This window comes from Rousettus aegyptiacus, unplaced genomic scaffold, assembly GCF_014176215.1.
Source record: "Rousettus aegyptiacus isolate mRouAeg1 unplaced genomic scaffold, mRouAeg1.p scaffold_m13_p_1, whole genome shotgun sequence".
In the NCBI taxonomy this organism is placed as follows: domain Eukaryota; kingdom Metazoa; phylum Chordata; class Mammalia; order Chiroptera; family Pteropodidae; genus Rousettus; species Rousettus aegyptiacus.
In genome coordinates, this window is record NW_023416284.1 from 107,606,932 (window position 1) to 107,634,805 (window position 27,874).

General features: G+C 39.9%; 1 protein-coding gene across 1 annotated transcript in view; it reads right to left on the reverse strand.

Moving 5' to 3' along the window:
* Positions 1-27,405, reverse strand: part of GCLC (glutamate-cysteine ligase catalytic subunit) — a 42,814-nt gene extending 15,409 nt beyond the window's left edge. The window contains exons 1-4 of the mRNA XM_016153875.2: positions 26,838-27,405; positions 5,622-5,734; positions 4,581-4,763; positions 653-766 (exon numbers count right to left, since the gene is read on the reverse strand). Coding sequence (XP_016009361.1) covers positions 653-766; positions 4,581-4,763; positions 5,622-5,734; positions 26,838-26,987 — 560 coding nt within the window. The 5' untranslated portion in view covers positions 26,988-27,405. The remainder of the gene's footprint in view (positions 1-652; positions 767-4,580; positions 4,764-5,621; positions 5,735-26,837) is intronic.
* Between the last annotated feature and the right edge of the window lie 469 nt (positions 27,406-27,874).

Sequence of the window (27,874 nt, forward strand, 5' to 3'; positions counted from 1 at the left end):
ACTTTGCATATAGCAGGTACGCAGACCTGCTTTAAAAATAATAATAATAATAATACTAAGAAGTCCCAACATCCTCAACTCTAGATCAGGACACTGGATTCAGGATGACAGGTGAGAATCAAAATACAAAGTCAAGATCAGACTGGGGTGGACCCTGAAGCAACTTAAAATCCAAGAATTAAACTATAAACTAATAGAACTAGAAGAGAATAGAGCAGAAGGTAGAGAGTGTCTATTATATGCAGATGTAAATATTTTACATTATTATCAAGGTGTATAGAATGGGATAAGTAGATCACACATACTGGTGGTAATGTATAGGAGAAAAAGGTAGGAATAATTAAAGGGAAGTTTTCCAAAATAGGTGTTTACAGAACTACAACTGAAAAGAATCTGCTCACTAAAGGAGAGGACAGTGGCTAAGTTAATGACTTTGAGATAAGTCAAGTCTGGATACCAGAAGCAACAATCAAGCAGTCTTGGGGGTAGTGAGCGTGTAAACAGGTGTGTGTGTGTCTGTGCATGTTGCCTTTCCTGGTTAATTACAAAAGGAGTCAAGACTCAGTAAGTGCTCAGTAAGGATTTCTGGGCAGGAACACCATCCTCTCAGAAGGCAGGGATCTGAGGGGAGCCTGTGTTTAGCCTTACTCACCTGAAGCGGGGATGCTTGTTTATTGCTTCATCGGGAAAGAAGAGGGACTTGGAAGCGCCTTCTTCGACTGGGTTGGGTTTGAACTCAGGCAGCGTGAACCCAGGACAGCCTAATCTACAACAAATTGAAGAACTAAATAGGTAGGATTTGTTTTCAAGAGCTAATTATGCCTCACCATCACTGCACCTGTTAAAAAATACCGCCTATGTCTATTATTTCACAAATGTTTTGTAAATATTGTGCCCCTTTACGGCCATCCCTTGCACTCTGTATTGTTCACCAACATCTTCTTTTGTGATTCTAGCCCTTCACTGACCTCGTCAGGGAGGTTCACTCACTATTTACAGAGCATTGACTGACGTCCCACCCGGTCTCCTCATTCAACAGCTATGACCTACAGCACAGTTCCTTCCCCTGGTCACATCAATGGGCAGGGGTTATAGGTTTGTTTTCCCCTATGCAGCTTCTCAGGCTTCCTCTTTTACTAGCTCTTAATTTGCGATTTACTTTTTGACCCCTGTATACTGCCACCGGCCCCAACCTCCTGATAAGCTTTGTTTGAATCTCGAAGTGGCCTTCTGTTTTTTTGCCTCTGTAGGTCACCTCATGAATACTTCGAGTTGTGTCTCTATGGGTGCCCCCACTCACCCCCGAGATCTCTTTCTCAAGTCTGAAACCCAACCCTATTATCTATTTGACCTAAAGATGATTTTTAATTCTAACACAAAAAAATGAGGCTCTGTATTTATTCTTAAATGTAAAGTTCAAATTCCACATCACTTGCAGTGACTCCACCAGTGCTTTGAGCTGAGAATTTTAAGGTCATTGTTAAGTGTGCTGTGAGGGTGGACAAAGGCTAACAAAATTAGCGAAAGCAAAACAAGGGGGCTCTTGTCAGGGTTTTAGATCAGTGGTAGGAAACTGTTAGTTGAGAGCCAAGACTACCCCATGCTCTCTCTTCAACCCCTCCCTACCTTTTTTTATAAAATAAAGTACCTGTTGGTTGCCCACATGGTCTTGTAAACAATTGAATTTACTGATCTTATCTGGAAAAGAGTTTCCAGCATTCCGCATTACTTACTACAAGCCTGCAACCTTCAGAAAAGTCTAGGAGAGTGACAAACTAAACCTGGGGATTCTTAGCTAACCAGAGTGTACTTGGCAAGTCAGACTCAGATCTTCAGACTCCTACAGCACTGCTCTTCTTCTAGACCAGTACCATCCAACAGAACTTTCCGCAATGATGGAAATGTTTAATACATGCACTGTCCATTACCAGTATGGTAGTAGCCAGCCACCTCTCGCAATTGAGCACTCGAAACGAGGCTGGTGGGAATTAGGAACTGAGCTCTTCATTTTATGTGAGTTTGATTAAATTTAAATAGTCCTATGACCATTGTTTTGGACTACAATTCCACGCTACAGTTTTTGCCTCTTTACAGAGAGAAAATCATAGTTTATACTTAAGAGACCAAGTACTGTTTTCCCTCTTGATCACGAAATAAAACTTTCCTTATTATTTACTATGGATGTAAGGTGTGGCTTCTATGACTAAATAATAATCATTCTTTTTTGTTTCAATTCCAAAACTACTCTCCCATCATAAAACATATGGCTAGGTTTTTTTTTTTTTTTAAAGATTTTTAGAATAAAACATTTCTATCTCAACTATCCATCATAATAAGAAAAAGGTAAACCTATAAAAATTTTAAAAGGGCAACTGTTCCATATGCGGGGGGGCATTCTCACTTAAAGTAAAAGACATTAGGTTTAATCAGAAATTTCCCTTTGTACCACAATAAAATACATTCCTGAATTTTAAAGTATAAGATAAAATATTCTGGTTTGGGTTAAGAATTTTTTTTTTTTTTTTGAGTTTGCTAAGTAAAAGGTACAACCCTCTTAATGTTAAGGGGGAAAAACAAAGAAAATTTAAGATACTGAATTTTTCAGTTCACTAAAAGTTGTCAGATAACATCTGTAACCTACTTCGCAGCCTTTATTATTCTAAAGTTTCATAATAAATTCCAAACCAACCTTGACATCTCCTCTCCATCCCCAGGTTTGCTGATTTTGCTACCTCTTGATCCATCCCCACCCCCTATGCTCATCCGGGCTGCCATCTCCCCCGAGTGAGCCCCCTTACTCATCCCAGTACACCCTGGCATCCATCCCGCAGCCACACTGACACTACAGCGCAAGTGAGGGGGCTGCAAAACAAAAACATGACGCTATCCTCCCAACCCAAACTTTGCAAGGCCTTTTACTGCTTTAGGATAGCAACCAGAATTCTTAGTTAATAGGATCTGGCCCACCAACTACCTGCCCAGCATCACCTTACCCCACACTTCCACCTCATTCTCAGCATCCTAGTCACACCAGCCAGCTTTCTTCTAGTTCTCGGAAGGCTCCATGCCCTCCAGGCTCATCCTAGGACTTGTAGCCAGCTGCTCCCTCTCCCTAGGACACCCCTTCCCCCTTCCACGCCTATTAAACTCCTACTAGAGCTTTGGACATCACTCCAATCATCCTCAGTCAGAGAAGTCTTCCTCCTCTGTGCACAGTCCATCAGACAACCATGTCACCCTCTCTCCGTCTCACATCTCTTCCTCACACTGCAGCCCAAGTTTAGAGTCACTGGATCTGTGGGTCCCACATTACCCTTTGTCTCTTCCACTAGCTCCATGGAGGGAAAGACTGTGTCTATTTTCACTCGTGTTTGAATCCTATCACTGTGTGGCTCTGGCGTGGAGCAGGCACTCAAGCATCTGAGTGAATGGCAGTCATGATTTCTTTACCTCCTCCTTCAAACATTAGGGCAAAGGAACGTGCCAATTCTCTTCGAAGCAAACCTGTCCCCCCTCACCCAGCTAGGTTTTCTTTCTTCTGGCAGGGAGAGGGGAGTGGCCTACACAAATGAAATGACAGCATCACAGAAAATAAGATATTTTCTAAATGGTTGATGAGTTGTTTTCATTGATGTGACAAGGAAAATTTAAAAAAAGAAAATTTCCACTTAAGTGTTCTTCTCAGACCAACAGTATGACTCTAAACGCCTATGTTCACTGTGGACATTTATCAGAAAAAAAAGGAAAGTATGAAAATACTTCAAATTGCTCCAGGACATAGATGCCAATTCCCAAAGCTTTTCTGAACTTTGAGGAGGTAAGCACACTATCACAATCTAACAGACGTCTAGCACAGGTAAGTCAGATTGATGATTTGGTAGAACTGCATTCTTACGTACAGGTCCTACATATAATTATAGCACATTTATGTACCTCATTCTAAGACCATAATCTCACTTATTGCATTTATTTATTTTTATGAACTTTTAGCCCTATCTAGATTTGATGACAAATCTGAAATTTTCTTCGCAGTACAATGTCTAAACATGACTTAAGGACCCCCCTTGTTCACAGTCAATATGCATCCATATTTGCATTGGGAGCACTGATGCCATCCCTTGACCAGTGACCTCAGCCACCAATATCACCACTTGCTGGTAGACAAACACATGTGAAGGTGCTACTGTTACAGTCGAGTGAGAAGAGCACTTGATAATCATCAGGAGACTTGGCTACTCCTTACAGGGTCAGAGCTGTGTGGCAGACGTTCTGCTCATTCCACCCCGCCCTTGGGTGGACACTCCACATTGCAAATCAGTCATGGTGGTTTTCATAGTCTTTCCAACCAAGTCCAGACGAATGCCCTCACCCCAGAACTCCGAGCCCTGACCACCCACTGAAGCTGGCGTGCAATAACTGCCTGCAGCTCGAATGTTACAGATTCTATCAAAGGCAGTACGTAAAGAATGACCTGTCTGTAAAGAATGAGAATATAGGGTCAAATGTTTGATCATGATTTGTTCTCTTTACAATCTAAAGTTCCAAAATGTCTGCTGGGGCACGTTAATGTAGGAACTAACCTGGGAAATGAAGTTATCGTGCAAAGAGCCTGATTTTCTCCTAATAAAGAAGTTGCCTCTTTCCGGCGTTTTCTCATGTTGTCTTCGACTGTGTTGAACTCAGACATTGTTCCTCCGTAGGGCTGTCCTGGTGTCCCTTCAATCATGTAACTCCCATACTCTGGTCTCCAAAGGGTAGGATGGCTACAGAGGAGAAAAATGTCACTCCATCTTATTCTTGTGCTGTAGTCTACTCAATTTTCAGAAGTGTTTAAAAAGCTGCCTCAAAATTTTTAGAAACTATTAGGTATAAATTAAACTAAAAACTCCTTCACAATTCACAAAGGCCGTTAATTTTTCATAGCTCTTCACCTATGTAAGAGTTAAAGTACTGGGTCTAAAATATTTATAAATAACTGAAAATGGACATGGGGCACTCACACTGTCCAAGACAAGCTAGCTACTATGCAGGAAAGGAGATGAGGCTTTAAGGGCTCTTTACTTCTGTGCCAAGGTCCAAACTCAGATGCAGCCTAGCCTACCAAAACCTCTTGAGAAGAAAAACAAACTGGAGAGCACATGCCCCCTTCACCTCTGTCTACTTAAATATTGGAAAAAAAAAAAAAAATCCTGCCTGCCAACCTAAACAAAATTCATCTGCAAGTTTTATGTGGTACCAGAGTTTGTCACCTCAGTAACACTTTGGCAACTTTTAAAAATGCTTAATAACAGTAAAGAGGCTTCATATTGAGTTTATTATTCTAAATACTTTAATATATTAATGGGTTTAAAATGTTAACATTTTGTAAGGCATTATTATTATCCCTACCTTACAGATAAGGAAACTGAGGCACAGAGAAGTTAGGTAACTTCACTAAGGTTACCCAGCAAGAAAGTAGAGAAACTGAGATTTGAACCCAGACAACCTGAACCAAAGCCTGGGTTCTAAACTCCTATGCTATCCTGTCTCCTATACATCTGAGGGGAGATTCTAGTTTAGTAGTTCTAAGTTTCAAAAACACTAAAAAAAAAAAAAAAAAAAAGACCAGTATATTAACTTACTTTGGGTTTGACCTTTCCCCTTTTTCTTGTAGAGTTTCAAGAACTTTTTCTCCAGACAGGACCAACTGGACTTTTTTATTTTCATGATCAAAAGACACCAACATATATTCTACCTATTGAAAATAAAACAGAGAAAGATGAACATTATTCCAGACTAGTGCTCAGTGTGACCTTTAGAAGAAGGAAGGGAAATGTCATCATTGGAAAGGATCCACTGCAACTCAAGACCAGCACTTTTGCTTACACCATAGCACATAATAACTTCGTTTGCATAATATGGAAACCTAGAGGAACTGGTCAGTCAGTAGCAGCGCTGTTTAAGGACAAGAACCCTTATACCTCAGTCCTCCTTTTCCATTCTACTTAACAGAAAGGTTAAGATGCCCATTTTGACAAGTTGTACTTTGAGAGAAGTGTTTCAGAGCTAAGATTTTGTAAACCACAGTTTGCAAGAAGCTGCATTTTAAAATTTATTTTCTCAATTGGCTTACTATAAGTTTATGGTTATCTGGGCATTTTAATCAAAGTAGATCATCCTTACTTACTGGCAGGTTATCTAATAATCCTACTGTGAGTCCCACTATTGGAGAGTTCAATCAGAAACACTGCAACATGGAGCAGTTATTTTAGGAGTTTCAACCACTTAGTTTTGGTTTTTCAATGATAATTTAAGATGACTTCCCCACTCTGAAACCTGATAAAATTTACAATGCAAGGTATACTAGTACATTTATAATACCTGGTGGAATTCTGATAAAAATCAAGAGTTCAGTACCAGAGCACAAATAGAACCTACTTTTGTTTTCCCTGAAATCACATGCTTTAAATCATGGTTTCTGATGTGAATAGTGAAGATTATGAATGACTACGACTGCAATTAAACATTACCCATATATAAGTGAAAGATAGAGAACTGGATCATTCAGGTAAACGCTTGGGAGCACCCCTTTGCATAAGACACCAAGACGGAGAAGAGGAGGCAAACTGACGCCTCACAAGGCAGACCAGTACACAGTTGTATTTTGCTTAGCTTATCATATTACAATTTAAAAAAAAAGAAAAAAGGCAAGCAACAATACATCCACTACCTGCCCGACATTCCACATGTAAATCTAGATTCCCAACCTTAAAAACACCTGCAGTGAAGCCCACACTAGCCCTGAGTCTTGGAGGGCTGGGGCAGGGCTGCTGTCCTATGAGGGGATCCACTGTGCTCTGCAGTGGCCGGTTCCCTTGTTTATGTATACCTGCCCAGTCCTGGAAGGCGTTTGAGTCAGCCATCCCTATTACAGAAATGGTACCGTTCAAGGGACTGTTTTAATATTTATATTCAGAAATATAAAGAGGAAAAAATGTTAGTAACCATAGGAAATAACCTGGCAGGTTTAAACAACAACAACAAAAAAAATCAATTAACTTATATTAGTCGTTGTTATGGACTGAATCATTGCCCCTTCATTCCACCACACACACACACTTCTTATGTTGAAGCCCTTCATCTCCAGTGCAATAGTATTTGGGGTGAGGCCTTTGGGAGAAAATTAGGCCATGAAAGTAGAGCCCACATGATGGGATTAGTGCCCTTATGAGAAGAGATGAAATCTCTTCTCTTCGCCATGTGAGGACTAGGCAAGAAAGCAGCCACTTGCAAGCCAGAAGAGGGCCCTCATCTGGAACTGATTCTGCCTGGCACCTTTGATCTTGGACTTCCCAACCTCTTGAACTGTGAGAAATAAATGTCCGCTTTAACCACCCAGTCTATGCTCTTTGTTATAGCAGCCTGAAATGACAAGAATTGCTTTAACAATGAATTTAAGTTCCCATTTGTGCTTCTCCGTTAGAATATTTTAGTTCAAAAAAATGAGTAAGACTGTTTGATTTAGGCACACAGACCACAAATGTGAGATTTGTGTCTATACAATCACTCAGTGTCAAATGCTTGAAATCTGTAGACTGAGGGATCTAGAACTGCTCCCAGTTTTAAGTACAGGTTTTTAGATAGCATCCATGATTCCCGGATAACTAAAACATGAAGGAACAGGAAACTTTGTTAAGTCTCTGGATAGATATACAGAAATATCATAGGTATGAGAAAAAATTTACCTCTAAATGAGCATGATGAGAAAGGGTATGCCATGTACTTTTCATTTACAGACTCTAATCTTTAAACCCATCATGCAACGTAGGCATGATCACTTTTTACAGATGGGCAAAGAGGCTCAGAGAGGCTAGGTAAGCTGCCCAACGCCACAGGTGGTAGAGGAGGGATCTGAACCCAGCCCTGTCTAGCCTCAAGGCCCAACACACCTTGCTGCTAGAACTACAGAGCATACCAATCTTGGTAAGTGATGGTAAGTTTTTTTTAAAAAATGGTTGTAAGCTATATAAGGCAAGAAAAGGTTATAATATTGGATGAAAAAATCTCTCAAATTGAGTATGCCTCAATTCTATGAAGTGGGCCTGACATCATAGTAGCTGAAATGGAACAGTTATGGTTACATATTTTAAAAAGCAGATGGGTCTGCCCATCTCTTAGGCCCATCTCTGTAGCCTTCCTAACTTTCTCAGCTAGAAAGAATCTTCCTCCTTCAGTACTTCCTCCTTCTATCACTGATTCCATACATGTGCCCTGGTATCTGTTGTCTGGTTATCTTCTTAACCAGATTAACATGCTTCCTGATAGAAAGATAAAGAGAAACTTCCTAGCTTACTGGGTTTACATCATATATCTATTACTAAAATGAGTAAGAACTTTTGTAACAATTATATAATCTAAATTGCAATAACTTCGTTAGTTTTCTGGTTTTTAAAAAATTGAAATCCTGAGCTTTCGAAATCACTTGGCCCACAAGTTTAAAGTATAGGAAAAGCAAGAGAACAAAAAGCTGAAACTTAGTTTTGAGTTTTAAATATCAGCCAAAATGGATGGCATTTAAAATGCTAATAAATCAAACTCTCCTTAAAAAATCACCCATGATCTCATTAAGCAAATGAAACAGAAAAACATTAGAAAATGTATCAAATGAGAAAGAAATACGAACTTACTTTTGGATAAAATCTAAGCTCAGTAAGAAGCCTTAAGAACTCCCTAAACATTTTTCAAACTCAAATTTCAGGCATTCTGAATTGTCCCTTAGTCACATTGATCTTTCTACATCAGTGCTTAAAATGGTTCTTCTACCTCTTTGCTTTTATAGTTATCTTATTTAATCCTTCCCCTACTTTAATACGTTTAATGTTTATCTCCAATTCTAGTCCACCCACCTGAGCACACTCAAATAATTAACTCTTTAAGAGCCAAACGAGAGCTGAAATGGAGTTTTGTTCAGTAACCCAGAGATTGAATGATAATAAAAAGTGATATATTAAGACAATGCTTTCCCATATAAAATATCTAAAGCCACTGTGATTTATTTTACTATTTCTCGATTTTTTCCTCATCCTAAACTAACTTTCTGCATCCAAAGGATGAGAGGAAAAGACAAAATCAAAGAGGAAATAACAAAACAGGGTACAAAGGGCCTTTTGTACATAACACAGAATCCAAATATTAAATTGCACCAGCTTCCTAACTCTGAACAGCATCGAGCCTATATACCCAGTTACAGCAACATCTGTGTGTACCGTACACATACACAACTCTGAAAGCATATGCCCAAAGAGCATTATAAATGGGTTGTATAGTGACTAGTTCAAATTTGTGTAATTAACATATCATTTAGAAGTAGCAAAAACAGCCACTGTCCTATTCTCAGTATAGGGAATATAAGGCCCTAGATTTAACTTAGGGACACTGCTATTTGGTGCCATCGGTTATCTTTTTAAATGGGGGCAGGGGGTTGGGGAGAATAACAGGCCCAATAACACATGACAACTTTAGAAGATACTCATTTTTTTAAAATGTGTACTATTTTTTCTCCAAATGAAAATTAAAATCCTTTTAGATTTTGTTGCTAAAAGGCTAAATGGCTAATTTTAGCCCACTAAAATAACAGTCACTAATATCTGAGCTGTTGCATCAAAGACAAAGGCACATTCAAAAGACTGTTATGTAGTTTACCTGTTACATAGTGTTGTTGCTAGGAACAACCTGGATGCAATAACCCTCTAGTCATTTAATGCAGGTTTGCACAGGCACAAGGTGTATTGTACATTCATCTGAAAAGAGGCCAATCAATATAAAGACTCTTAACTGAGGGTGATGTAATTACCCAGCAGAATGCCGAACATATAGCAGGCAGTGAAATACTCATGGCATTAAAGTTCAAGATAAGTTAATATTAATTGTTAATGTTAAAATTTTTAAGATCTATATTGTCTCTAAATGGCATTTACCAAAGTTTAAAATCAGAGTTTTTCTTTTTAAAAAAAGAAAAATATTTTGATACTCTACCATTAAGGTAAAGGTTTTAGGGAACTTAGAATTTAAGGAAAGGCTAAACACTTTATAAAATACAAATTTTAAAACTTCTACTCTTTGAAGGTGAAAACAATGCTTAATTAGAAAAACCTAGTGCTTTAAGATTCAGAAGCAGCTATTAGGCAGTTCCCTATTTAAGGAGGTTGCACTTTGAAAAAATTCCTTTGGCTCTAGCCACTCTACTGAAATTCAAAATTCAGGGTTCAGGGCCAGCTCCTCCCTTCCATTGGCCCAAGCCTATAGCCCTGACTCCTACTAGAACCACCTGTTGCTTCCCAGAAACCCAGTTTTCTCCTTACACTAACTCCAAAATAAGGCTACAGCCATTTTGAGGGTTAAGGCTCTAGTCAGAGTTGATGACCACAGCAGTGCCGAAACTGCATCTCGGTGCATCTCTCTGCTGTCCCTCCCCTACCCAACTTTGTCCTTTCATCCACTTGACAAAGCCCTGTGCTAGGAATACTATGAAGAGCCAGGCAGTTGTGGTTCCTGTTCTCCACAACAGCCAATCACACAAAACAGCTAAATGAACGGGGTGAGTGCTGGAGATCAGAAGGCTTCCCAGAGGAAAGGGTCTGCCCAGGCTCAGGAGAGGGTCTCTACTGACGCCTCAACATGAACACAATCTCCCATAGGATTCTTGAGCTTTCCCTGGCCCCCATTTTGGCTGCAGCATAATCACATGTCTGGATGGTTGGAGATGCAGATAAACTGATCCCACCCCACAGAGATTGTGCCACAATTAGTCCTGTAGATTACAAAGTGTTTTAAAGCTAGCAATCATGTCTTCTACCCAGAAGACTATTTCCTCACATGGTGAAATATTAATGGATATTTTTGAGTACTCTCAACCATCAAGTTGGATGGCACCCATTTCCATATCTAAACATGGTACCCAAATATGAAGCACATAAAAATGTGCCAGCCATAATGACACTTATTTTTTTTAAACACCTACACTTAAATAGGGAAGACCTGAATGACAAAAAAGTAGCTGTTCTTATAATAGTAGATAAACTCGAGTAAGAAATTTTAATAGAGATGTAATAAAATTTTGATACGGCTCAGGCGGACTCCCTGGTTAAACATGTCTAATGATGATGCCATTAGAAGTATCAAAACCACTGTCTTATGAAGTAATGTTTAAGCACCTGGTGGAACATGTGTGAAATAGAAACTGCAACACACATATTTTGTACAGCCATATATATGGTGATATTTTAAACTGGTAACTGCTGATATGTTATTTTCAATTGTCCTACATCCTCCAAATAAATGTTTTAGTAGTTTAAAGCTATAACGAATTCTTCTAATATCTGATATATTTGATTTTTTCTTACTTACCATGAATGTCATTTCATACCACAGAATTACAATGGGTACACTCTAGCGAAGCTCACATTTTTAAAAACCAAAATCGATGTGGCCTCACTCTAAACCTGGTCTTTGTTGGCGTCCTAGACTGGGACTTCGGCACACAGAGCAGGTTGCTTTTTATGTTAATCTCAATTTTAACCTTGCATAACATCAATCAATATCCTATATGATAATATGAAGTAACTTCCTTGAATCGTTATTTTGGCCCACACATAGAAAATGAATTCTTCAATATTAACGATATGAAACCTAAGTGAAAAATTTTAAGACTTAAAAGAAAAAAAGGGAATGAGAGCTGCTAGGAAAATTGTGGTGTATCCCATACAGGGGACAATGACACCTTTCAGTACAAGAAAAAAAAAAAGTCACGTGTCCATTATGGTAGACACTAGGCAAGTGTGACTATTTATTTTTAAAATTAAAATTAAAAATTCAGTTCCCAAGTCCTATGGCTAATGGCTACCCTGCTGGCTAGTGCAAGCATTTCTATTACTGTGGAAAGTTGTACTGGACAGCACTGGACTAAACCCAAGAGAACTTGCACCCTGGAACTGTACCTAAGTGTATGAATTCAGCACATGGGAAATCCCTGTGTAAAGATCTGCTCCTCCATGCCCTACAGATGGCACAAGACATTTAATTTCTGGGACTCGGAATTTACATTGGCTGAATTTTTTTTAACCACACCACTACACTTCAGGCATGTCAGTTTTAATTTTCTGATGGTTATAAAGACCATGTTAAGGCACTCCTACCTTTTTTCTGAACCAGATCTAACAGTACCCAACTAGTCTTCTTACACAAATGAACTCTAGAACAAGTAACCCATCAGATCAAGTTATCAATGGTGATGTTTACTATGGCCACCAACTTTATGCAGACACTCTGTAATTGAGAAACCTAAACCAGAAGACATTTCATCCTAAAGAGACAATATTGTACAAATAACCTTGTATGTACTTTAGTACTTATAGTTTCTGGGTTCTAAGGACAAGTGAATTCCTTGGCTCTTCCCTGAGAACATATTAGCCTGCCAGAGTCCCAGTTACAGAGTCCCTGACAAGAAAGAGGGTATCCAGTTCCCCAGATTGAGGCTGCTTGGGATCAACTGCTCTGTGGCGCTCAGCTGCAGGTGAGGTAGGGGGAGTATGAGGGAGTGAGGCAACATTGAAAATCTATAGGGGGTAAGGACCATCAAGAAACTGAGGTGGCTCCTACCAGGTGCAGAAGAGCTTAGGGCGTTAGCAGGGCATTGCTAGAGAGAATACCCACCCTCCATGGTGGAGCCTAATTCCGTGCCTGACGCACTCCTAGAGCTGAGCAAGCAAGAAAGCAAGCAAGTTCCCTTGGAGGTATGTTTATAAATGAGGATGGCCTAAATTCAAGGACTGCCTATGAGATATGTGAAAAATTCAGGGTCTTAGTTCTCAAGAACTGGTGGTAGACTAACACACCTAACAAAGAAGGTGGTGGTGGGGGGAGGGTGCTTTCTAAAGAGACTGAGAGCCAATGTTAAAACAGAGGAATTCTAACTCCAAAGTGACTGTTATACTCAAGAGGGGGCCCACCTATTCCTCCATGACAAGGTGACCGACAGTGATTCAAACATCATGCTATTTCGCCATCACAAGAATCTCAGCAGAGATACTTTCATGATCGCATCTCAAAGGTAGGAGCAGGGGTCCCCTCAGAAACTGCACATGGATGACAGGGTGGATCCCACCAACAGACCTGCTTCAGACAGGATTTGGAAGATGGAGACTCCTGTTAATATAAATTCCTTCCCTGACATATTTGAAATTTATGTTAAAGGAGCAAAATCTCAAAGAGGTGAGTCGAAGCTCCTGACCCGGGGTTCTCATTCTAGCTTACGACCTGCTGCCCAGGATGAGGCTGGCACAGGCTGCATAACTATCAAATGAGGTCAGCCTGATTTTCATATAAAGGGCTCATCTGAATCTGCCTTTTCACAGGGCTCTTGCCAGCAGAAGATTATCTGGGAAGGCTGCAATCACATTACTAAACCTGTTAGCATTTGGCCTGTGGACCGAGAAATTTACCAAGCATATTCAACATTATAGTTGGGAAAGAATATTGGCATTTCACTAGGAGGTAATCACTCACTGGCCATCTGGTAGCTAAAAATACTTAAGCCTGCATTTATGGCTCTAAGACAAAATAAGTCAGAGAGATAAATACCATATGATTTCGCTGATATAGACCCACAGATACAGAAGACAATCGGGTGACGGCCAGAAGGGCGGCAGGGGGTGGGGGGCAGAGAAAGCAGTGAAGGGTTAAAGAAGTCAAATTAGAAGTTGATAGAGGGGTCCCGGGGAAAGGAAATGCTGACAGCATTAAGATAACGGCTATGCGTAGAGCCAGAAGGATGATAGAGTTATCAGGGAGATTATTTCATCAACTACATAAATGTCTAACCAATGTACTACATACTTGAAACTAACGACGACAACAAAGAAACAAAAACAAAAAAGCCTCCTTTATTTGTTGTCACCATCCTTCCTCTATTTTTCCTTTTTTTTCCCTTTTCACCTTCAATCTCAGCTCAGTTGGAGCCAACAAAAACTGTCACAGAGCTCTTTTCCTCCTGTTTGAGAGGTGGTGAGTAGGAGAGCAGCTAGGAGTGTAGGCTTTGGAGTCAATCAGTTTGAATCTTAGTAACTTCCCTGTATTTTACTTTTTGTAAAATGGGGATAATACCTGCTTCATAGAGCCAGTGGAGAGGATTACATAAAATGATGTATGTGAAGTGCCTAAAACAATAGTAATTACACAGTACCACTCAATGACAGTGGTTATTTCCTAGCCCTAAGGCAGTGATATATTTATTGAGGCAGAATAGTGTCTTTCAAATAAGTGCTTTTCAAATGCTGGTTATAACCCCTTAGTGGGCCACGGTGGGTTGTAATCAACATCTCACAAAAAATTTTTAAATAGAGAATAAAATATCAAAATATGTCACTTATGGGCAGGGAAGTACTATTTCATCAAAATACTGTTTCAAATTGCATTTGTTTCAGGTACTATTAGTCTCACCAAAGGTGTATGCTACTAGTGCAGAACGCTGCCTAACCTCAGTTTGGCAGACCTGGGTTTCTTCATTAAGCAGACTGAATCACTTTCATTCCTGAAACTTTCAAATGGCTCCACTCAGCAAAAATGCACTCCCCTCAGCAAGAGCGTTAATCGCATCTTCCAGCCTCTGCCTCCTGCATCTGCCCCCCGACCCACGACCACCACACTGCAGCCACACTGGCCACCTTTCAGTTTCTCCAACAACCACTTCAGGTCTTTGATGAACTTCTATTCTCTATGCTTGTGAAGATTTCACCTCAGCCATTCAAATGGCTGGCTCAAGTCCAGGGCCACATCTTTAGAGAAATCTTTGCTGACCCTCCAGCCCCAACACTGTGACTTCCTTCTTGTCCACATCCCCAGGGGCACCAACCACATTAGCATCTCCTGGACTTGTGCAAGGTGCTTAACCTGCACAGAGCAGTTTTAATTTTTCCTCTCTTCTCACAAATATTACAATTATAGACATTTGGAATGTGTTTTATTTCTGGGCCTCAGTTTCATCATCTGGAAAATAAGGAATAAATATAATGTCCCCTCCGGCCCTACTATTTCTGTAATTAAACTCTTCCAGAATCTTCTTAGAATATAACTATCCATTTTTATTTCACTCTCAAATACATGGCTCTGCATAACCAGTAATGTCATTTTGTTTAAATGCATTTTCTTGTTACCCCTCTTAAGCATATGATCACTTAAAAAATTTGCATGTATATATCCATGGAAATCTTTCTAAAAATTACATCCTCTTTTGGTATTAATAGGACACTAAACACAACTTCACAGACTTCATTAGCAATTTCATTCCTTTAACTAGAGTCCGAACAGAGCAAGACCCTTGGAGGCAGGCTGGCTGCTGCATCCATGGCTGCTTTTCGGTTGCTCTCTGTGTTGGTTTCTCATTTCTGCCTCAAATGATTTTTTGTAGTTCATCCTGAACTGAGAAACCAGATGATCAAGTTTGCAGGAACTGTGTATAAAGTGAGTGATCTCTGGATAAGGGCTTGAGACACACCTCCTGGAGTAAAGTACATGAACTTTGTACTTAAGAGGACTTAGTTTACTTCGTAGGTGTCACTCTTTCAGCAGCAGAGCCAGCAGATGATGACTCCTGGATACAACTCAACATGGCCAAGGTGGCCCTGGGGGCCTAGAGGTAAAGCTTACCGTGCCTAGCACAGGCAGAACTGCTGGAAAGTAGCTAGGTAACAACATACCTTCCAAGTACCCCATTTGTGTAAATATGTGAATAATTAGAGAGGGAAATGAAGGAAGCACCCCAAATAACCTCTTTCGGTTCTTCTGAGGCTTCCTGTCCTCAGCACATGTATGTACTTTACAAATAAAAATTTTTTTTTTAAGTTAGCTTTCTAGTGTTTAAGAGCAACTGCTACAATCTCTAACTCTTTAAAAAGTTTACGAGAAGTGCCGGCCAGCTTTCACCGGTTCTTCAAGACCTTTACTATCCCTTCAGAGCATTAAAATATGTGCAGCTCTGTGCACCTTGGCCCATGACCTTTGTGAGTAATTCAAAAGGGGCAGAGCTGCAGCCCTGAGTTTTACTAATTTCCAGGAAAAGGGTCATGGAGTCTTTCGCTTTAGGGCTTTTATTTTAGGGCTGCTAAGTCAGCACCCGGTTCAAAAAGACAGAAGTTAACTGAATCCAAAGGACTGACAAAGGAGCTGGGGGAAGGGAGACAAAGACGACAGTGGGTCTGTGTGACAACTTATGTAATCAGGAACATCTGGTTTTGGGGTTCTTTAGTAATCTTATTGTGGAAATAAGTTTAATTACCAAATCCTGACCACAACAGACATGAAAATCTAAGAATACAGAATGCTCTCCGTAGGATGTCCAACTGAGAACCTTTGCCATTTGAACTCTTCAAGGATACAGTGACCTAGACAATCAAGTTTTCCAGATACCTATAAAGATGTAACCAAAATAAGCTCTTTTGGCTAGAAGTCTGAGGCTTATTCACATTCCCCCACCTTCATAATATCTGAGAAACCCAACCTGTAAGTGGAGATTCAGGGGAACATACTGAATCCATTACAATCAGTGTCAGTATGCAATACAGAGATAACTCAGCAGCCACCAAGATCCTACTTAGTGACCCAAACTCATATGCTTTCTTAGTTGAATTCTGTTTCTTTCTGAAAATTATAATCAAGATTTCAAGGACTCTACAAGCTGTGAAAACATGCATGGGCTTTGTGCCATTTATTTTGGCCAAAAACCAAGTTTTGCTCTTTTCCCAAGTTCTTAGTATGTTTGAAATAGGTTGTTGCCAAGCCTCCAGTCTCTGCGTAACCAGCAAATTCCAATGGCTTCATTTCAGTTCCCACCCTCCTCCCACACTCAGCGGCCCTACCACCCCGCGCTGCTCCTTCCCAGGGCCCCACGCGAAATCCCTGTCCCTGAAGTGAGTACTCATCAGGGCCCTGAGGCACCATCAGTGTGTCCCCTCTCTGGGATATCTTGCTCTCCACCTTAATTTCAACCATCGTCAGGCCTGCGGCTGCCCAGGTACACACACAGCCAGCTCAGCTCTGTCTCCTCACCGTCTACCTGGTGTCTACTGGATGAGCACTGGGCTCCTTAAATTAAAAGGTTCCAAACCAGTTACTCCAGAAACTATCCCCACAGGGATCCTTATTCACTTGGTCATCTAAGCTAGGAACCTGGGTGAAAGACATGACCACTCAGGTACCAGGTCTTCGGACTTCTCCTCCAAAGTATCTTTTTAATATGCATAACTCTAGAGCCTCAGGCTGGACTCTCTTCTCTGTCCTCTGTAGAGGTATCCTCTGCAGTGTGGGCTCCTTATCTCTAGTGATCCCTCCCAACCCATTTTTCATACTGGTACCAAAGAGATCTATCTAGAAAAAAATCTCCTTGTACCATTCCTGGAATTAGAATATCTATTATTTCAAAGGACCCTCAACAGCCTGAACCCAACCTACCTTTTTAACCTCTGCCTCCAACCATTCCCTGTTCCCTGCTGTGGTCCTGTTACGGCAGTACTCCCTTGATGTCAGGAACCTTTATAATTCACATTTGCACATGTCCTCTCCTTGCTTCTACCATAAGGTCTCCCCCATCAATAAAACTCCCAGGATCTCTAGGTATAGAGCAAACCCACCTCACCAGCCACTGGAGTTCAAAGACAGAGTGTCTCACTTTTCCTGGTTTCTCTTTTCAATGCCAAGACTGAGCACAGGAAGTCCTTTGTATGTAGGATACTCAATAAACACTTAACTTAAAACGTCATCCATCGTGGAAATGAAGCCCTTAGTGTTTTGTCATACGTAAATAAATTCTAGAAATCTAGTATCTATAAGCTTTATGATTATTTTTTTTTTCAGTAGCCAACATTATCTTAGAAAAATGCTAAAATCCAAAGATGGCAGGGCAAGGAAATGAATTTTACCGTGTCTAGTATGGATTTGCTGATTTTCATGAAGTTTAAAGCATTCTGAAACAGTTAAATTGCTAAAAGATACAGTCAGAAATATATATGCATAAAATTCAAAACCAAATGATTAGGATTTTTCATTTTACAAATAAGGAAACTGTGGTCCAAATATTTGTTTCATATCTAAGACCACAAAACCATCTGGGGGAAGACTCGGGACTTGGACTCTGCTATCTTCAAACTAAAATCCATTCAAAAAATGTATGTAAACTTTGAAAATAATTGTGTTTTCACCAAATACCTGGTCAAAGGATGATAACAGTGATAACAAGTATTGAATGTTGCAGCATAAGGGCAAAGAAAATCCTGACTTTAAAAACTTGGCTAAGTCTTGGTTGTTGGAGATATAACCATGAGGATAGCCAGCTTTTGGACAAAGTTTATGGACAAAGGAGAGCAGAGCTGAAAGAATAGGGAAAGTGGAAAGGCTTCCACTTCTGATCAAGATGGAGTTAACAGCAACCAATTTTATGCTCCCACCTGAAACAAACAGAAAGAGAGAAGAAATTTAAAAGAATAGTTTTTTTCAAGATACTGGACATCAGATAACAAAGGGCAGAGATCCCTGAGATATGGGTAAAAAATTAAGTGAGCCCTGCAACTGCCCTAACTTACTGCCTGGAGAGGCTCTAGATAATAGGCAGGGAAGTGAAGCAGAGCCCAGAGGAAACCAAGTCAATTACAGAACCAAGTACAAAGAGAAGAGAACTGCATAGAAAACCCTAGAGATCTGCACAGGGTCTCTCCCTTAAGGATTCAGTAGTACAGCAACCTGTACATGGGTGGAAAGTACTCAAAGCTGGGACAGGGGGTGCTCCCACAAGTTAGAAGGGAATAACTCCTAATTTAGTGCCATCAAGAAAGCACTTATGAAGGTCTTTTTCAGTAGGAGGGAATAATTAGCCCTAAATTGAGACTTATCCAGATCTGTTTAATAAACTGTAAAAGTTGAGACCTGAAAGGATCAAACTATCTCCAAATAACTATATACCAGAACAAAGCTTAAGAATACTTTTAGAAATACACAAATATCAAGTACACAACAAGGTAAATTTCGTGTCTGGCATCCAATCAAAGATTACCAGTCATGCAAAGAAGCAGGGAAACATATTCAAGATGAAGGGGGAAAAAATTCTATTGAACTTGAACTTAAATGACAAAGACAACAGAATTTATCAGATAAAGATATTTTAAAAAGTTATCAGAACTGTATTCCACATGTTCAAAAGTGAGTTTAGTAAAGTTGCAGGATATAAGAAAAATTTTCAGTATACTAGTAATGAACGATCAGAAATTTAAACTTAAAAACAGCACCATTTATAATAGAATTAAAAAAATATGAAACACTCAATGATAAATCTGACAAAGATGTGAAAGACTTGTATACCGAAAACTACAAAACACTGATGAGAGAAATTAAAGAAACCATAACTAATGGATAGATATACTTGTTCATAAGTTGGAAGACTCATTGTTATGATGTCAATTCTCCCCAAATTGACCTATAGATTCAATGCAAATCCAGTTGAAATCCCAGCAGGGTTTGTTTTGTTTGTTTCGGTAGAAACTGCCAAGCTGGTTTTAAAAAAATCCATGTGTATATTCAAAGAACTCAGAAGAATTAAAACAAGTTCAAAAAGAACAAAGTTGTAGAGCTAACACTACTTGATCTCATGATTTATTATAAAGCTGTAGTAATAAAGAGTGTAGTATTGGCCTAAAGATAAATAGATCAATGGAACAGTACAAAGAGTCTAGAAATAAAACCACACACACATTGACAACTGATATCAGACAAAGGTGCAAAGGTTGTACACCTTTGACAATGGAGTAAAAAGTCTTTTCAACAAATGGTAATGAGGTAATATGCAAAACACAACCCAAACCAAAAATCAATACCTTCTACCATATACAAAAATTGTAACTCAAAATGGATCATAGACCTAAATGTAAAATCTAAGATTATAAAACTTCTAAGAAAACATAGTCGAAACCTTTGTAACCTGGGATTAAAGACAGATTTCTTAGATACCATACCAAAAGCATGACCCAAAAAAGAACAAATAGACAAATCAAACTTTATCAAAATGAACTTTTCTTCAAAAGATACAGTTAAGAGAATGAAATAGACTGAGAGAACAAATATGCAAAGCATGCATCTGATACGACTTACATCCAGAATACATAAAGAACTCTCAAAACTCAGTACTAAGAAAACTTAAATAGACAAATGATTTTAACACACTTCAAAAAATTAAAACTCATCACTCCTAGGCAATAATCAAGATCGAAAGCATAAGTCAATATAAAGACTTGTATGTTAATGTTCAAGACAGTTTTGTTTGTAATAGCTAAAATTGTATACAATCCAAATAGTGAATAAGCAAATTGTAGTATATCCATACAATAGAATACTCCTCAGCAACTAAAAGGAATTAACTGATACATGCAACAACATGAATGAATCTCAAAATATATATGCAGAATTGAAAAGCCAGACTAAAATAGTACATGCTGTATGATTTCCTAAATATAAAACTCATAAGAAATTCAAACTAAGCTATGGTGAAAGAAAGCAGATCAGTTGTTCTGTGAAGGGAGCAGGGATGAAAGTGGGGAATTACAAAGGCGAACAAGGACATTTTTGGAGATGTGGTGATTATTTGGAGATTATTTGAATTGTGGTGATTATTTCACAGATGTATACATATATCACACTGTACATTTTAAATATGTGCTGTTTATCGTATGTCAGTTATATCTAAGCTATTAAAGTGCTTTAAAAAAACAACCTGGTTAAATCATGACCATTTAAACAGAGAATGTTAATCAGCAAGCTCATTAGAATATGGTCCATCCAATAATACCAACAGCATCAGTAATGCCCCATTCTAACAATACGTTCAGTTGACTTGAGTATATAAAAATGTTCAGCAACACAAAATCTGATATTAAAGGTTCAATTAGTATTCTGACATATTTTCTCAAGGTATAGGGTCTTTTTTAACTTTTTTAACTTTATCTAGATTTATACCTCAAAATGAAGCTACAGAATATTAGCAAGTATATTTTCTAACAGCACTTCTAGACGTTAACTACAAGCAGTATTATTAGCGGTGGTATTCTAGTGATACAGTGGGGTCATAGTAATTGGTTAGTAAAAAATCTGGAAAAATTTTTCTAGAGGAGCCAGGTGTACAGAAGTAATAAATAATAAACATTTTTCTTCCATTCTATTTTCCTCGTGCCTTTAGAGTACAGCAAAAGCTCTACTTATCCAGAACTATACAAAGACCTCTACAAACTGATCATACGTATTCTATTCACTGCACTTACAACACCTAAGCGCACATAACCCTCACATACCAATGCTATTTCTCATCCTTCTGTCTTTATTACATTGTTCTTTTGCCTAGCATGCCTTCTCTTTTCTTCCTCTAACAGCCACACTCTCTTTAGGGCAGCTTTCCCAAAGGCGGTGCCTGATAATAAGAATCACCTGAATGCCGTGTTTCTTGCTCACATACATACACACGTGTACATCTGCAAAGGGAACACGGGAACTTCTGGAGGGGAATGGAAGTGTTACATATACAAATGTTTTATATTTTTAATTTTGACTGTGGTGGCAGACAGCTGGTTAATATATACTTGTTACACATCACTGAACTATACGTTTAAAATGAGTATGTATTGCTGCATATAAATTACAATTCAATGAAACTGGTTTAAAAAGAAAGCCCACACAAAAATATATAACACAAATAAACAGGAAAACAAAAAAAACAGATTTACCCCAGAAGTAGTAGTCAAGCTCGCAGTTAAGCCAAGCTTAAATTCTCAATTCCTAATATAAACTTAGGGTTCCTTCTAACTTCAAAAATGTAAATGAGGTAATTTTGAGGAAAAAAAAAAAAATACCAGAAGGCTCCAACCATGTTTCACTCTTCCTTGATTTCACAACTGTGTTTTAGACACGTCAATGAATTCTGTCAAACTAAATAAAGTCCACAGTGATAGCTGAGAAAGAAGCAACAACTTTGTTTTATGTGCCACAGAATACAAAATGACCTATGTAAGAAACCCGAATCTTCATTATGACTATCAAGAAACAATTTGAGCTCAATATCTTATTCTAAGAAGTGTCAAATAATGCATTTTAAAAATACAATTTAACTAGAGGGGATGGGGGAGGTAGATGGGGTAAATGGGGTCAAATATGTGGTAACAGAAAAAAATCTAACTATGGGAAGTGAACACACTATATATATATGTGTGTGTGTTCGTATATATATATACATATATATACACATACACACACACACCTTACTGTTAAAATGTACAGCTGAAACTTACCAGATTTTGTTAACCAATGTCACCATAAAAATAAACAAAAATAATAATAAAAATACAATTTAGATTTTGAAATGCAATTTAAAAATACCATTGAAAATCACTAAGCTAATGGAATAATTATATCTAAACAGGCAAATTTCAGTTAATTGGTTAAAAAAAAACCCCACAAACATGGAATGCCTCATTCCCAATTACCATGCTATTTAAATGATATATATTTTAAGCTACCGTTTAGTACCTACTAGATATTTTAAGCTACCGTTTAGTACCTTAAAAGGCTAGGTACTACTTAATAAACATTATCACATTTAATCTTAACAAAGCTACAAGTATTATTGTCCCCATTTTATCGATGACAAAAATGAGGTTAAAAGAGATTAAGCAATTGGTCCAAAGTACAAAAAACCTTCAATTAGACTAAAATGATTATACTTTTGTCCATCCTAGATTTTTAGCTGAGGATTATGTTATTTTTGTTATAGTATCATACCTTAGTCATTCTTAACAAACTATGCAATTTCTAAATTGTCACTTAAGCCCATTTAACCTACCCAAGCAAATGTTTAGTTCAATCAAAATCAATAGATGATATACTGGCCCTTAAATCTCACCTGTTTTTTGGTTTTAAGCATAAAAACTCACAAACATTAAAGACATTATATTTTCCGTTCAAAGTTCACGTGGACTTTCCTGTTAACTAGGGGGCAATTTACCTTCCTGCTTTTGAAAGCCTCACTACAGTGGGTTAAAAAAAATTAGAACAATTATGTTTGCTTTTAAACGTTGTTTTCTGGTACTTCTATAACCTATAGAGTTTAAGCTCCATAAATGGATATTTGATGAAATCTCATACACTGTAAATAATCCAAAACCTGGTATAATGTGTTTAAGAAACAGACCTGGAGTCAGACAGATTTCAACTGACATTGCCTCTGCCACTAAGAAGCTGAAAAGGCCTGGCAGGTAGCTAACTCTAGAGTGATTATTAGGAAAAAAATTCAAGAGTAGTATTTACTGCCACATTTGTAGCATAGACTTCCTAGGTTTGTCTTTTAATATGTATACTCCAAGTTATAAACAAAACCTATACCTGAAAAGTTGTGTGCGAGCCATGAAGAGAGAAGTGCTTATTACTTTTTGCATACTTACGATGCTTAGCAGGCAACAGTGCAGCCACGAATATCCATCTTCCTTCTTTCCCTCACCCCACCTCCCACCATCCTGGGGCAAAATGAACCTAAGAGTTCTGGTACCGAGGAGTTGGAACTTGTATTTCCCCCAGAAACAGTATAATAAATGGTAGCCAGACTTGTCACACTAAAGGTGAAACACATCTCTAAGCTGATCTGGGAATCTACCAATTTATAAGGTTCTCACTTTCTGAATTCCAAAAAGCCAGCATATATACACCTTTATTACACAACCCATTTTACCAAGACAATTGGTGATAGCCTTCTCTTTGCTCAGTAGTCTAAAGATGATCTATCTTCAGGTAAATTCATCTATCTTCAGGTGTATTTCAAAGACTTATATTCTGGTTTGAAAGACGAACATTAAGAAGTCTTATATGAACTATACTTACTTAAACTGTAAATCCTGGAATGGGAAGAGAGTCCAACCCTCTTACTTGCCATATGAGGAAGCTGAGGCTCAGAATCACATGAGCTGTTTGGCAGGCTTTAGAATATAACACAAGTGGAACTCCACATGGTTCTGACAAATATTATCAGAGGTAAACACTGTCCTACTAACTAGGGCTGAGCATTTCTACAGTGGCAGGCGCTCCTTCCAACCATATCCAAGACTACGGTTTTATGGCATTTTTTTTTTTTTTCCTTTTTTAATCCTAGTCTGTAGCCCTGTGTGTTACCAAAACTTCCCATGAAGAGCAGTATTTTGGTATCAAACTAACACTGTCTAACATATCGTATCCCAAACACCACTTCCTGTCTGACAAGGCCATCCTTCATCTCTGGGGCCATACTACCCCACCACACCCTTCTCTCCTCTTATCTGCCCAGCCTGTTCCTCAGTTATTATCCAAGGTTTGGGCATTCTAACAAGCTTGCTTGCTGTCTGCCCCTGCCTGAAAACTTCTACTGAGTAGATGTGATAGTGAATTCCTACTATGTGTAAGGATTAGTGCTGGCACTGGAGTAGTTAACTTTTCTCCTGCTCTTTCAAAGTTTCATCTCATCAAGGAAAGGCTTCCATGATAAATGAGACTGGCTTTCAAACTCCTTTAACTGCAACCAGGGTAAAAAATAATTTACATGCATTTCCAATACACACCCCTTCAAATAACTCAAAGGTGTGACATTATATTCCTAGTATGTATGATAAATTGATATTCTTCATTGTTCTCCATTTTTTAAAAAGTCCTAGAGAGAAAAAATTAAGGGAGAGAACATAAATCATAAAATATACATACTATACAAATATATAAAATGTCAGATGCTGTAAAGAAACAATGAACTTTAAGTTCTAAAATATAAATTTATTTTTCAACCTCCTAATGGATCATGCAGTTTGTAAAATAACATTCTGTAACATAAGAGTGATTACTTTGACATGATGCTAGAGAAATAGAAGCATCAACAAATACTCAGGTGTAAGATCCACCTCTCCCCCTTGCCACCTGAAAATGTCACACTGTCCGTGTGCCTCAAAATATGTAGAGATATAGAGCTACCACAATGGAGAATTAATACCTGCATACCACAGGTCAAGGAATGGGAAAGAAACCAACTGGGAGGGAGACTAATGTTTCACTGAAGTGCCATTTTAGGAGTAGAAAGGAGAGTAGGGCTTTTTTTTCTTAACCACCCGAGTAGTTTAACAACCTCAATTCTTCCTCTTGTGTCAGGCTGCCTGTTTCCAACTGGACTGTCAACACTTACAAGCAGGAGTTTTACTCTTCTTGAAAATCCTACCCAGAGAGGTGACCGAAGCAGAATTGAAAATAGTAAATGACCAGTGGGTTTTTTAAAAATCTAAGACAACTTTTCTACTTTGTGGTTTATGTTTAACAGTAAACTCCCCACTCCAGTAGACACTAGTTTATCTGGGGGAGGGGGGCGGGGCGGGGGAGGGGGGGGAGCTGGAGAGGGAAGGGAGGTGTGGGAGAGGAAAAAATCTAGGGGGATAGAGGATAGATCACATAATACACAAATGAATATATAAAATGTCTGCTGCTGTAAATAAAGAACTTTATACTAAAACTGAAGGATTATCACCAAATACATACTATAACCCTTTTCTGTCTAAATAAGTATGACAAGCCACTTACAGTAAAACCATAAATTACTAAGTCATTATACTTTTCTAACTTAAAACAGCATAATTCCTTCAACTTCAAGAGGCAGAATTATCTTCCAGTCTTAGAAGCAGAAAAACTTTTTGCAGGGAGAGAGATTCTTTTTTTGGTGAAGCGGCGCCTTTACACTTAAGTCAAGAGTGGTAACACCGACTAGGAGATAAATTACACCTGATCAAGCTATGGAAAGAAAGCAAATGGTAAAAACACGAAAAATATAGATGGCCTTTTCAAGAAGTCACTTAATTATCTAAACTGTACATAGGAGGGCAGAAAAAAAACTTTAAATTTAACAGTAAGCAATACTTTCCAGAGCATTACAACAAACAATGGTTCAACATATTGAGAATTCAGAGGCATTTCACCTCCAGGCAGAACACATGTTGAAGCACTGATTTGTAAAGTTTAGATGCTGGATAGAGGCCATGGAAAGACACTAACAAATCCTAATTTTTAAGCGCTAGAGTTCCCATTTAGAATTAAACAGAACCAAGAAGGTTTCTCCCATTTAGAAAAACCCAGCCGTCATTTTTTTTAAATTTATAATAAAGTGCGCGCGCGTGTGTTTGGCTGGGGTAATGGGGGGGGGGATGGAGGGGGAATGGGGGGGGGGTGGAAGGGGATGGGGTGATGAGATGAAGTCAGAGGTTTAAAAGAGAACTAGATGCCGGGGGCGAAGCAAACATCCTGAGGACCTGATTCCTAATAGCAACGAGCCTTCCTAGGACAACTTTCCTTCCATGTTAATCGCAAAAGCATATTTTGAGATGGGATGGTGGATCGCGAAAGTAGGACGGCAGATAAGCAGAGAAGACTGTAAACTCCCCGAAGCACCAAATGTCACATTTTTTCATGCTTGCGCCCTCCCCGTGTCCAATCCACATTTGGAGAATGAAGAGAAAACCCTTAGGAATGAATGAATGAGAGAGAAGTCTGGGCTGGAGGCTCAGAGCAGGGCCCCACACCCCAGACGGACTTAGACACCCGCGGGACGAGGGCAGGGACGGCGCGCTGGGGCGGGGAGACGCCCGAGTATCCTCAGGGCGCAGTGTAGGACGCGGACCGCCGTGGGGCCCTGGAGCCGGAGTCGCAGGTGGGGCCTTGCGGAACAAAGGAGGCGCAGGGTGGCCTGACACAGGTGCCTAGAGGAGGCGGGGGCTGTGGGAGCTCACCTCGTCGCCCCACTTGAGCACATCCTTGTGCCGGTCCTTGACGGCGTGGTAGATGTGCAGGAACTGGAGGATCCCGTGCCGCCGCACGTGGTCGGCGTGGCGCTTGGTCTCCTCCCAGCTCAGCGGCGATCCTTGGGACAGCAGCCCCATGGCCGCCCCCTCCTCTTCTTTGGGGCTGACGGCGGCTGCTCGCTTCGGGCGCGGGACGCGAGCTGGACACTCGGCTGATCGCAGAAGACGAAGGCGGCGGCAGCTGTTCCGCCCCGGGGGGGGGGGCGCCCTCGGGCCGCAGCCGACAGAGGGAGGGTCGGGTCCGCTCCGGCTCACCGGCGCGAGGTCCTTGCCGCCCAGGTGACCGACCCAGGGATCTGGTGCACCGAGCGGACTCAGAGGCAGAGGATGAGAGGGCAGGCTGGGCGGCTCTCGGTCTGGCAACCTCGTCCCTCACTTGCTCCGGCTCGCGCCCTGCTCTGGCTCCGAGGCGGCGGCGACGGACCCCACAACCGCGCTGCGGCAGCGGCTCCCGCTGCTCTTTGCCGGTGTCGTACACTGGCTTCTTCCTACTTGTGACCAAGACCTACGCCGCCGCGGAGCATGCCCAGTCCTCCTATCCGCGCTCTCGCCGTTCCTGTGAACGGTCCTGCGCTCCGGATTTTATAAAGAACGGGAGGGGGCGGGGAAAGGAGGCGGTGCAGGAAGGGAGGCGTGGCTGAGCGTCCAAAGGACCAAAGACGGCTGCAGAGAAGGCGTGCGCTGGCGGGATTAGGGCGGAGTCAAAGGGAAGGCGCTCACCAGCGGTCGGGAGTGAGGTCTGCCTCGCTTTAGCAAACGCGATATGTATGAATTCGTTTTTTTCTAATCCAAAGAGGTAAACTCTGGGTTGGAGAAGAAATTTGATTATTTGAATTAATGAAGAACCCTCCAGATTATTTTTTAGGTGAGAGAGGCCTCACATTTATAAAAGCAGCGTGAGAACAGCAGGGTATGGAAAGAAAAATATTACCTTGGGAGTCAAATGAAACATGTTTAATTCTATG